General features: G+C 41.4%; 1 protein-coding gene and 1 non-coding gene across 4 annotated transcripts; both read left to right on the top strand.

Annotated features, from left to right (window-relative positions):
• Positions 1 to 76: 76 nt before the first annotated feature.
• On the top strand, positions 77 to 158 carry trnas-cga (transfer RNA serine (anticodon CGA)). Its single transcript has one exon. It is a non-coding gene; the product is annotated as a tRNA-Ser (tRNA).
• A 507-nt stretch (positions 159 to 665) lies between these two features.
• gpr155b (G protein-coupled receptor 155b) lies at positions 666 to 12,282 on the top strand. 3 transcript variants are annotated; one of them, XM_067610705.1, is made up of 20 exons: positions 666 to 775; positions 1,374 to 1,591; positions 1,896 to 2,043; positions 2,156 to 2,285; positions 2,387 to 2,565; positions 2,753 to 2,905; positions 3,009 to 3,076; positions 3,588 to 3,759; positions 4,473 to 4,628; positions 4,895 to 4,978; positions 5,137 to 5,260; positions 5,366 to 5,450; positions 5,896 to 5,983; positions 6,127 to 6,355; positions 6,536 to 6,613; positions 7,067 to 7,221; positions 7,497 to 7,592; positions 8,310 to 8,374; positions 8,460 to 8,597; positions 9,479 to 12,282. In XM_067610705.1, exons 2-20 carry the CDS (start codon positions 1,434 to 1,436, stop codon positions 10,065 to 10,067), a joined length of 2,895 nt encoding a protein of 964 aa, XP_067466806.1. In that variant the 5' UTR covers positions 666 to 775; positions 1,374 to 1,433; the 3' UTR covers positions 10,068 to 12,282. The 3 variants fall into 3 exon arrangements, with proteins under 3 accessions (XP_067466806.1, XP_067466808.1, XP_067466807.1); XM_067610707.1 differs by having other exon boundaries at positions 9,421 to 9,619; XM_067610706.1 differs by having other exon boundaries at positions 676 to 775; positions 1,377 to 1,591.
• The last annotated feature ends 39 nt before the right edge of the window (positions 12,283 to 12,321 follow it).

Below are 12,321 nucleotides of genomic sequence, written 5' to 3'. Positions count from 1 at the left end.
AATATATCTTCATGGGGTCAAACAAAATATAGACTCAGAGAAATTTGATGTTATAGCATAAAACACAGTGTAAGTGGCTGTGATGGCCGAGAGGTTAAGGCGTTGGACTCGAAATCCAATGGGGTTTCCCCGCGCAGGTTCAAATCCTGCTCACAGCGTTAATATTCTCAACTTTGGTCGATATAATTAATGAAATGATTCTTGTTCAGCATCATGGTTTCATTCAAAGGGCCTGTTATCTGTTAATAAGACCATCGAAACGAATATGTGATGTCTGTTAGGTAGGGAAGCAGCACCGTACCTATGTCACATTATGCTGCAAATTCCATGTGATGAAAATAGCCAGGAATTTAAAGGGAATAGCCTATTATAAATTTCTTCACCATTACTGTGTTTGAGGCACTGCTGTTCAAATTGAAGAAATAATGTGAACTTATTTAACCAATAAATAGAAAAAAATATAACAAACCACTTCACTTTGTTGGCTATTTCCTTTGGTAATCACATTTTTAAATTAAATATTCAATAAGCTTTGAGGTCAATTGCCCTCTCATGGATGGAACAGCCCGTTGTCACATACTACACGTTTCTTATCCAATCACAGTTGGATGCTGAAGCGAACCTGGACGATCATTGGCTCAGCTGCCTGTCATTCATTTTTCAGGGCGTTGCCACTCTCGGCGGCTGTCAGATCTAAACGGTAAAAACAAGAGCTTTTTCAACCCGCAAGTCAGTTAAATCTCGTGCTTTAAATATGGTCTATTAAGTAACAGAGGTAAGCAATTTAATTTCTAAACATGTCATTTTATATGCGATATTCGCGCCAGATGTGGACGATATAGCTTACGGCTGTATATGCCCTGATGTTTTTAGCATACACATAGCACTAGCGCTAACGCTCAGCTGGCAGTGACAAACGGCGCTGTCATTGGAAGCTTTTAGCTTTTAGTTAACGTGACATAGCTAACAGTTTTGTTTTGCTACAGAGCCTTTAGTCTGTATACATCTCCTGTCATTGACTGTGCTAACTTAGCTAGCTGTATGTTCATTCTGGGCACCGTGACAGACGGTTACTCAGCGATCCATCCCTCCATCCCCTTTGAATAAATTACAGTAATCGGTGTTATTGTGGGTTCCCTCCGGCTGGAAGAAATCACCACTTGCATCACGTGTTTTGTCTTAGTGACACTCATTTTCATGCTTCTCTCTCTATGATTAGACTGTTAACTTCTATCTCGCCTTCTCCCCCTCAATCTCTTTCTTTTTTTGTCTTCTTTTAATCTCTTTTCTCATTTATCCTCCTCTCTTGTTGTCACTTTCCTCTCACTTCTGCCTCCTAACTGTTAATATTTTCTCTCCTTGCCTTCCTCCAGCAGTGCTGATATTCCCCAGCCTTCAGCTGACCCCTCTGATATTCCCATCCAGTCATCACCATGGAGACTGCCAACAACTATGTGCTGATCCATGGGAAGAACATCTCCCATAATACCCTGGCAGGCTCAGCTGCTGGGCCCCACATGTCCATCGACAAGCTTTTCCCAGCTCTGCTTGAGTGCTTTGGTATCATATTGTGTGGCTACATAGCTGGCAGGTAGGGATGCACAAAAACAGTGACACACTGACTGGATATCCAGACCATTTGAAATGTTTGTTGCCCCAGTGTGTCATAAAATCTTTAGTGAACCTTTAGTTTACCCCTAAAAGTGGCATTGCTGATAGGGTTGAAAATAACAAGACCCAAGCAAATATCCTTTTAGAAGGTTAGTTTACTTTTGTAGGTATGCAGCCAGCATTTTAAGCTGTATACAGGGAATCTAGAATCATCCGGTGAAAAGTGAAAAACCACTGTGTGTTTTATGTGTGTTAATGGCTATTCCCTCCGTTCCTACCTACAGGGCAGATATCATCACAGGGAGCCAGGCAAAGGGTCTGGGGAACTTTGTGTCAAAGTTTGCTCTGCCAGCTCTGCTCTTTAAAAACATGGTGCTGTTGGACTTTGGAGACGTCATCTGGGCGTTTCTCTGGAGTGTCCTGGTCGCGAAGGTTGGTGTCTGTCTGTGAATCTCTGTCTCAGGAAAGTCTAAATCATGTAAGACAATACTGTGATAAAGAACCTCACAACAGCCTGACTTTGATGCTTTCATCCTGTTTGTAGGTGACAGTGTTTGTGCTGGTATGTGTGCTGACACTGATGGTGGCCAGTCCAGAAAACAGATACAGTAAAGCTGGTCTGTACGCCATCTTTGCTACTCAGAGCAATGACTTTGCCTTGGGATACCCGATAGGTGAGGCAGAGTAACACTGCTGTATATTCCTGTCACAAGTTGTCAGTGAAGAAGAATACTAATTCAGCTCTCTATCTCTTTCTCTGTCTCTGTTTTTCTAGTCGATGCTCTGTACCGGAGCACATATCCAGAGTACCTCCAGTACATCTATCTAGTTGCTCCGGTCTCCCTCATGCTCCTCAACCCTATTGGTTTTGCTCTTTGTGAGGTGCAGAGGTGGAGGCAGGCCAGCCATCCACAGCACAGCACAACTGGCATTCTGGGAGTTGTAGTCCTACAGGTACTGTTCATACTGGTGTTTTTATGGTGAATAACAAACCATAGCAATTGTAACACACCTATACATGCTTAAAAGTTAGATTTAAAGGCCCCAATCTGTACATTTGTTGCTGTCTACCACACTTTATTTTTGACACTACTAGCTGCCATTATTTATCCCTGTGAAACTCTTATTGTTACCTCTCCAGGTGTTGAAAAACCCCATAGTGTTCATGGTGATAGTGGGAATCGTCTCTCATTTTGCACTGGACCAGCAGATCCCTGCTGTGCTGTCAGAGTTCATAGACGGCCTGGCCAACTCCTTCGGAGGGGCAGCTTTATTTTACCTGGGCCTCACTATGGTGAGTTTGGCTTTGTTCAGTCATTTGTACCGTCCTGTTTTCAACACTTCTGAAACATGAAGGATGTTATCAGTGTAAAGACATCTGTCTGTTTCTGCGGCAGGTCGGGCAGCTTAGAAAACTAACCAGAGACACTGGAGTCGCCTTGATTCTCCTCATCACAGCCAAACTGTAAGTGGGACTGTGTGCATGTGCGTGTATGTAGTAAAGGATGGGGGATGATGGCCATAGTTAGTCCTGGTGTTGTATTGGACTTCATTATATTTAAAAGTGTTTTATCTTGAAGGGGACAAAATATTGGAAACACCTCAGTATAATGCAATCCAATGCCACACCATCTCTATGGCCTTAAAATTTACTTAAAATAGATTTTAAAATGTATCTCTGACACAAGCCAACAAATACTGAATCTTATAAGCATCACAAAGAATTTTTTTATTGTGGGGCTGCTTTATTGTGTTTAATAATTATAATAATCTGGTAAATCACAGCCACACTGGCTGGTGTATCCAAAACCATGTTAGAAAAATGATTGTAAAAGCTTTCTGGGTTTTGTGACAGTCTATCAGCGTGTGGATGTTGTTTCCTGGCCTGATTTTCATTAACTAGAACTACTTAAACCGCTGGTTAATAATGCTGATTAATGTATTTTTTTCTGTTCCTCACTACCTTCTCTCTCCAGTCTGGTGATGCCGCTGGTCTGTAAAGACATGGTGGATATTCTGGACGTAGGAGTGAACAGCACGAATGCCAACCACACCAGTTTGTCTAACTTTGCTTTCCTATATGGAGTCTTCCCAACCGCACCTAGTGTAGCCATCTATGCTTCACACTACAACATGGAGGTAGAGGTGGTAAGTACTGTTCATAGAAATATTATTTTAAATAGAAATTTGTTAAAAAAAGAGTTGAGCAACAACAATATTTGAAACATAGTTAAATAGAAGCCGTTAACACACAGCTCAATAACTCTTTGTGAGATACATAAATCAGGACTAAAAAAAGAGGAATCCTCTACTTTAAAAAAGCCTTTAAGCTTCAAAAAGCGTTTTGAAGCGGTTTGACCTAAAAACAAGTCGTTGTTGTTGTCATGGTGTGTCAAAATTACAAGGCCAATACCAATCTCCTGGTCAGGTCACATGACAGGAAAGCCCATAAGCCATAAAGGGATCATACACACACACATACACACACACACACACACACACACACACTGAAGCCAAACAAGCCGAGAAAATGCTTGCTAGTAGTGTGTCATTCGAATATTTCTGTAACTGTAAATGTCAACTGTAAATACAATACACAGTATTCATTGCCTTCTGAGACCCTCTCTTGTACCATGACACCACCCAGCTACGGTATATTCCCGTCCATTAGATGTAGTAGTGAATTATGGAGATTTTATGTCATTTTTTTTAACATGGAAAAGAAGCACTATCAACACGGACATCAGGATCTGATTTCTTGTGTGTTTGGTGTATTATAGCCGGCTGACGAAAGTCTGTTGTAACCAGATTTCTAGTCAGTGTTTTAAATTTGTCTCTCTCTCTCTTGTATTTCTGTCTAGGTAACATCGGGGATGGTGATCAGTACTTTTCTCTCTGCACCGATCATGTATGTGTCGGCCTGGTTGTTAACAATCCCTCTGATGGATCCGACGCCCCTGGTGACAGAGCTTGAGAACGTTAGCTTCAACATCAGCATCGTCAGCCTCATAGCACTGGTACGTGTGTTTGCACATGTGACTCGGAGTAGAGAGGGTCAGTCAAGCTGACAAGAACGAATACTGAAGGATTGATTTCTATTCAGTCAATAACAATTAGAATATCAATAAGATGAATATGAGTATTAATGTGAGAGCTGTTTTTCAGACTTCATGAGGACAGGAATATGGTTAGATTACATTTTATAAAGAGATTAAGGAAAGGACAGTAATTTACCAAATATAATGATATAAATCTATGATCATGTGCCTGTGTTTTCTCTCAGGTCTGGACCATAGCGGTGATGCTGCTCAGCAGGAAATTTAACCGACTTCCTCACCTCTTTGCCTTAAATCTTTTCCTGGCTCAGGTTGGTCTCCAGTCACAACTCAAGTAATTTAAAGCTTAAAAACAGTAGATTTATTTCAATTGTTGGACAGCATATGCTTCATCAGTGATGTCCAGGAAATGTCATTTGAGTACATTGGCTTCTCACTGACTTTCTTATTCTGCCCTTCTCTGCTCTAGTTCCTGGTGTGTGTCAGTATGATCCTGTGGAACTTCTTGGTGAAACAAGAGGATAATCTGCTCGGCAAAATTCTCACCTTCATTCTGCTCTACGGGTCTCTGTACAGCACGTACGTTTGGACAGGTGAGTGTGTTGTATTAGTGAGCGGTTAAGAACACTTCTGAAATGAACTGTGTTTAGTCTGTTCACACTGGTGTTTGCGTGTATGTGTTTTGCTCTCTCTTCTAGGTTTAATCCCGCTCTGTCTGGCTCTGACTAGCAGAGATGATCTGCTGAGACTCCGACCAGGAGTCTTCATGATTTTAGGTTGGGGGTAGGTCAACATGAACAAACGCCACCAGACATTTCTCTAAAACCTTTTAAATCTGGGTTGTTTCAATAGAGACCTTGTTAAAAAGCAACAGATTTGCATTGCAGATCAACATAAAGTCAAATCAAATATTTGATTTCCCACAGTTCAACTACTAGACAGAAATCTCAAACATTAACATTATAAGGGAAACAGTCATCTACTGCAGGCTTTATTGACTTGTTTTATGACGTGCAGGATAACTTGACACACAAATAGAAACATAAGGTTTCATGTTTTTTATCTGTGCATGAAGTTATCATCCAGTGGTCAGAGACTTGAGGAAAAACAAGATAATAAAATGAATTACTGGCAGGTAGATCATGGAAAATGCTTGGAATTTGCTTAGTTTGAATATTTTGTGTGTGTGTGTGTGTGTGTGTGTGTGTGTGTGTGTGTGTGTGTGTAGGGTTCCCTTTCTGATGGTCGGCGTTCTTATGATATCAGGAGAGAGGACTGATACCATAGACTCTGCCTTCTTCTATGGCAGAGCTCAGGTTAGAAAATAACTCCACATTACCTTCAGTTTTTCAACACAAACAGACTTCTACTTTTGGTTATGATAAAGATCTTCTCATGAATCCCAGAATAAACTGGTGATTAAGTAGTCTAATTCGTATTCTTTTCTATTCTACTTAAGATCATCAGTACAGCAGTGGTGCTTGCAGTCAGTCTGGTGCTCGGTGCAATTTCTCTGATGGGTCTCAGCCAGGGAGACAGGGAGCAGGGAGGCTACCAGGCCCTGAACAGAGCTGCTGTAACAGGCATCAACGACGAGCTGAGGACCCCTGGTGGCGTGGATGATTCACAACAACAACAACAACAACAGTCACAGACGGCAAATTCACCCGCCTGCAGCATCAACTCAGGTAGCTGGGTTCTGTGTTTATTATAAGAAGCAAATCTGTGTCTGTTGGAAAATGTAGGTTTCTAGGATCTCACTTTTTATGTGGACAAGTTAGAAGACAAAGAAGCGCAGTTTAAAGTGGTCCATAATGTCAACCAATGATCTACAGCAACTATTTCCACTGTTTCTGTTGTGTTTCCAGACCTGCACAGCTGTTCTCCTCTCCAGACCTTACCTGACATGATAGCTAGCACGCAGAGGGAGCACACAAACAGCACAGGTAACAAACACAAATTAAATCATTTAATTCTTCACCCATTGAATGTGCATTGCTTTATTTTCCATTTTACATATACTGTATTATTAAATTAACATGGCCAAAGTTTGCAAACTAATTCATTTCCAAAAACCTGATAGAAAATAATTGATTTCTATGCTCGAGTTTATATTCAGGCTCACATAATGTTTTCTTCTACAACTAAAAGGTTAACACAGAAACCAAAGAAAGATGCCAGCAATAATCTGCACAATAAAATGGAGAATTAAGATTTGGTTTACACATTTATAACTTAAGTTGGAACCCTCATCATTTCAGAAAAACAGACAAATATAAAGTTTTTCAAAGTGTGATGAAAGCTGTGCAGTAAAACGGCATGAAAATATACAGAAGCGAACATATAATCCAATTACCCATGAATGTAACTGTGATAATGTGGTTTTTTTTTCTCTCCAGGCCACACTGGGGCTTTGTGTGACGGACAGCAGAGTTCTTCCTCCTCAGAGCAGCCGCTGAACCTGCCGCCACCCGGTGGGCTTCCAGCCACCGATGATAAACAGACAGTCAGACACGTTCTGCTCTGTCTGCTGCTCATTGTCAGCTTGTTAGCGGTGAGAATAAAGCACTCTGTTAATGAGCGTGTGTGTGAACGTGTGAGTGTAATTAGCGAATTAGCGGGAAGAAAACCAGTCACTAGATGCTTGTTAAAGCTGATGGAAGGTGTGAAGGAGGCCTGTGTGTCACATCCAGATACTTGAAGAGTTCAGGGTTAAAAAAATCAACGTTAACTTACTTGGCTGACCTGTACAGTATATATACTAATTATGGAAAGCTTAGATATGTGTCCTGATGTTTGACTGGTGAGTGTTCCTGTTCCTGAATATAGAACCTGTCCAGCTGTCTGTGGTGGTTGTTCAACAAAGATCCAGGAAGACTTTATCTGGAACTACAGTTCTTCTGTGCCGTGGCAAACTATGGACAGGTACCACTGTGTGTAGTGTGTGTTTGTCCATGCATTTATGTACATTAAAGGGGACGTATCATACTCATTTCCATGTCTATATTTTTATTCTGGGGCTCAACTGGAGTATCTTTGCATGAAAAAAACTCCATATTTATCTTATACTGGCCCTTTATGCAGCCCCTCAGTTCAGCCTCTGTCTGAAACAGGCTGTTTTAGCTCCTGTCTCTTTAAGGGCCCCCCTCCTAATTAGCTCACTCTGTTCTGATTGGTTAACTCCCGGAATCAGCATCTTTGCAGACTTCTGGGTGTCCACGTAACCAAACAGTAGTAGTCAGATTACAAACTTCTCAAATACAACCATACATGGAATAACCTTACATACATGGAACAACCTTAGCAACAAAGACCACAGACCAGACGGCTGTTTGTGGGCATGTGCGAACAATCTGACATCATTTCGATGGGGAAGTAAAGGTAAATTTGCAAACTAAGTGTTCAGATCAGGCCAAAGCCCTGGCTTTTGACTTGAAGGAAGCATTTTTACATTCATTCACCTCAGGTTTTGGACATTTGACCATGTTTAACACAGACATCATAACAGTATAAAAATAACAGAAAATCCACAAAAAGCATATGTCCCCTTTTAAATGTTTAAAGACGAGGTGGGCACAAAAGTAATGTCTTCAACTATAACTATAACTTTAAATACAGTATTTCTCCTTCTCTTTGTCTCAGGGTTTCCTGTCCTTTGGGATCTTTGGTCTGGACAGACACCTCATTATTCTGCCTTTCAAGAAGAGGTGAGATGAGACTTAATGGTTTCTAGATTCATTTGGGACCAACTCAGAGACACATAACTACAATGATGGTTCTGCCTTGTGTCAGGTTGCTCAGCATGTGGCAGGGCAGGGACAGCGAAGAGTTGAGTCCTTCAGGTGTACCAGAGGAGGTCAGACTTACCTGTACCCAGTTTGTCCGTTACCACAAAGACCAGTGTGTACAAGACATAGTTCACACACGCAGGTACTAAACTTTTTGTCTGTGCATTTGAAAGTGTCTCTTTGATATTGATTTATTTAATTTTGCTCTGTTTTTGGATCTGAACTGTTTAGATGGTCCCCATTAGATAGATTCTGATCCTGTTAATTTCCACACTATAACCACTGTGTCATTATTTTATTTTCATTTGATTCTTCAACATATAGATTTCCCTCTGCATCTTCTTTGCATGTTAACTATCTGTTGATCTGTTTTGCTGCAGTTTGCTGATAGAGACCCTCTATCCACCAAGTCCTTTTTCCCAAAACAAGTAAAAGTTTAGCCATTACACATGTATGCGTTGTACATGGAAGCTGCATCATGGTTTGCAGCCATAACACGAACATATAGAAGCATTAGTTATAATCACTGCTGTTGCCACACTATTGGAAATGCATGTATTAATGTTTTAAAATGTAACTTTTTTTAGTGTCATGCAAGTTATAGTAAAAAAAGTACAAAATATATCTAATATGCATATAGGTCAGCTTTTTAGAGTGTGTTTCCCCTTGAAACACCACATCTTAAGATGTCAAATATGAAATTAAGCCTCTCTCGCATTTGACGCATAAAACTTTACTGGTTTAGTAAAGTTTTTGTCTTCAGCTCTAACACAATTTTTGTTGATCTCAGTTTATTTTCTTTGCTTCTAACACATACAAAATTCTTTCCACTATTCCTTTCCCCTTTCTCCTTTTTATTTAATCCTTGACCTTTCCTTTTCTACCCGTTACACATGACCTTTTTTCCTCCCTGCTTTCCTTTGCCTGCCCATTTCCTCTTTCTTTTCTTCTCTGTCACACCCTAGTGGCTCAGGGGAGAGTGTGAGCGCTTCGACAGGTGAATCCTTCCTCTGATAATGACAGGTTTGGAGGAGGAGGACTGGAGGAGGAGAATGGGCTTTTGAGACATTCCCCTTCCCGTCAGACCCGTCACCTTCCCCCGCATCAGGATCTCCAAGCCCAGAACCTCCAGGAGCAGCTACACGACGAGACAAAGAATCTGCACCGGATTCACCAAACTCACGACCCGGCTGAACCCTGCGGCCGGCGTTCCCCTCCATCCCGACCGCAGCCGGAGCCTGAGAATGAACGCCGAGCACATATTTCCGACTCAAATATCCCAGAGGAGCAGATTTCCCATCTCCAGTTTAAGCAATCTCATGACCCAGCTAATCCTCAGCCCCTACACGAGCATGGTCCCCATCTCCCACAACACCCCCAGTCCCAGCTCGAAAGCGCATTCCGGGGCAGTGACTTGGTAGACTGGCTGGTCGAGCGGGGTCTGTGTGCGGGGAGAGCTGAGGCCCAGCGCTACGGAGTTCGTCTTCAGCAGGGAGGGGTGTTAGATCACTCGACAGGTCAGCATAGGTTCAAGGACGAAGTGACGCTGCTGTACCACTTCACCCACGGGAGAGGGAGGGAGAGAGGTGCGGGATTGTCCCAGAACATGTGAGAGGAAGCGAGGACCAGATGGGGAGGAGGGGGGAGAAAGATGAGACAGGAAAAAGGAGACGAGGAGGTCCCAAGCAGCAATCACCATGGCTGAGTGCCAAAGGGGAAGTGCCTTACGGTGCAGTTTTTCCAACAACCACTAGATACTGTCTCTGGGAAGGCTAATTGTGTTGAAATCAATCAGGCAGTATTTTTTTTTTCCAATAAGAATCCAGCCCCTTAATAGCTAATTTCACCTCTTCTAATGTATGTTTTTTTGGCAATTTGACACAATTGTTCCATTAAGATGATATAAAGTGGTATATTTGAAGGCGTATTTACCTCGATTGACAGATGTCCTGGGCTGTTCATGGTGGTTGCTGCTTGCTTGTCCACTCAGGTCCACCCTGATGCCCAAATTTAAATATTTCTAGCTCTAGCTACTGAGAAGCTTTGTTTTAAGGCCTTTCAACAATGTATGCCTGACATGAGAGACATTAGATGAAAGAGAAAGAAAGTGGGACAAGTTTTTTTGATTCCATTTTTTAAACTTTTTTTGTTGTTTTTTTTTTCACTGCTCTGAATTAAGCTGCGTTTAATTGAGCAAGTGGACTACTTAACGACATATTTTCAATGTGTGAAGGACAAATCAGCTTTGTTTTAAGGACAAGTTGCTATTCAACCTATCATCCTCAAATATCATATTTTTATGTTGTATTTGCGTGCGAGTAATGAGAAGACGATAAGATTATACCAGTGAACCGACACTGTGGTACTGTATGTGTGTGTGCCAGCAAGCAGCGAGCTGCAGCGTCCCTCGTTTAAAGGCTTTGTCGCCCGCTCATTCTACGTTACCTTTTCTTTCAGATGACATGAAATCATCCTGAACCCTGCCTGTTATTTCACTATTTGATATTTTGCACGCTGTGTCTTTTAACCACTCTGGTCTACGTTGACTACTTGCATGACAGAGAGCAGTACGGTCTTCTGCTCTGCACTGAAACGTTTGCACTGACTGAATAACTACATATTTCACATTTTGAAATTATGCAACTCACTGGATATTTGTCTTGAAAATGTTTTTCATTGTGTAACTGTGCCGCTGCAGTCAATTTGAAACATTTGTTTGGGACTGACTGTAGTCACGTTACTAAATGGATTCATGCTGCCAGGATGGAAACTTTTGGAAAAATCAGCCCAAGCCGGACCTGAACTCAAGTTATTTGTTTGCCACTGAGTTGAACCCGCAGGATATACGTGTTTTAGGAGACTGATCCCCAAAACCAAAATTCAATTTCCCTAAAACCTCAAGAAGACAAAAGTGTGTAGTTAAGTGAGGAATTCACCAGAACACTTTAACTAAAACACCTCTGTCCATTTGAATTGCTAATTTTATCTTTTTACCCTTTGATAAGACTGAAACTGACTGAAACCAACGGTTATAATCCTAAACTTTGATACAGTTTATGTGTCCTGTAGCTTGACGACTTCTTACTTCGTCTGGAAGTCATAACCACTACTGATCTGTTGTTGCAACTGTGAGCAACTCTTAACACTAACTACACTACAGCTATGATTTGCCTGTTAAGTTGCTGCTGATTCGTGATATTGTTAATATGAAGTTTACATGTATAGGTGGGGTTGTGGAAGATGGCTCCATGGTGATATATGCACATATTAGTAGGGACAAAGACCACACTAATGTCAAACCGATGATGGAAAAAGGACTCTGACTGCTGATTTGATATTCTGTGAAACTTTTGTAAATATTCATTAATCTCTGAGCAAAGTCCCAATGGTTTGATGACCCCTCAACTTTTATTTAAAGCATCATAAACCTCCCAGAAACTTGTATGTGCATATATTTCTATCTTTGTCTTCTGTCAACTGACACCGCATTTAAGTTCATGCAATTCACATCAGGTCCTTGTGTTTACTGAGTTGTTAAAATGACTTTCTGTGACAGAGTGCCTGCCTCAGCCAATGTGAAGGTGTGTGTGCATGATCAAAATATGTTTTTGAGTTTCTGTGTGTGTGTGTGTGTGTGTGTGTAGGAAAGTACTGAGAGAGAGAGAGAGAGAACAGGAGAGATTTTAATATGAGACGTGTGTTGTTGATAGACATGACAAGTGTAAGTGTGGGTGTTTTTGTTTTGAAGTGTGTTGCTGTAAATCTATCAGGGTCGATGACCATGTGACCATAAGAAAAGGCACAAATAAACTTGCATCCAAATCTGATCCCCTTCTCGAGCAATTATTGATTCAAATGTAAGAAGA

This window comes from Thunnus thynnus, chromosome 14 (assembly GCF_963924715.1).
Source record: "Thunnus thynnus chromosome 14, fThuThy2.1, whole genome shotgun sequence".
Taxonomy (NCBI): domain Eukaryota; kingdom Metazoa; phylum Chordata; class Actinopteri; order Scombriformes; family Scombridae; genus Thunnus; species Thunnus thynnus.
Note: the sequence above shows the minus strand (reverse complement) of the source record. Positions and strands in the feature narration are given on the sequence as shown.

What these genes read in the sequence shown, in the direction of transcription:
- gpr155b (XM_067610705.1), top strand. Translation starts at nt 1,434, where the DNA reads ATGGAGACTGCCAACAACTATGTGCTGATCCATGGGAAGAACATCTCC. An exon ending in GGAGCACACAAACAGCACAG is followed by an intron (nt 6,614 to 7,066) that starts GTAACAAACACA and finishes TTTTCTCTCCAG; the next exon opens with GCCACACTGGGGCTTTGTGT. An exon ending in GACATAGTTCACACACGCAG is followed by an intron (nt 8,598 to 9,478) that starts GTACTAAACTTT and finishes TGATAATGACAG; the next exon opens with GTTTGGAGGAGGAGGACTGG.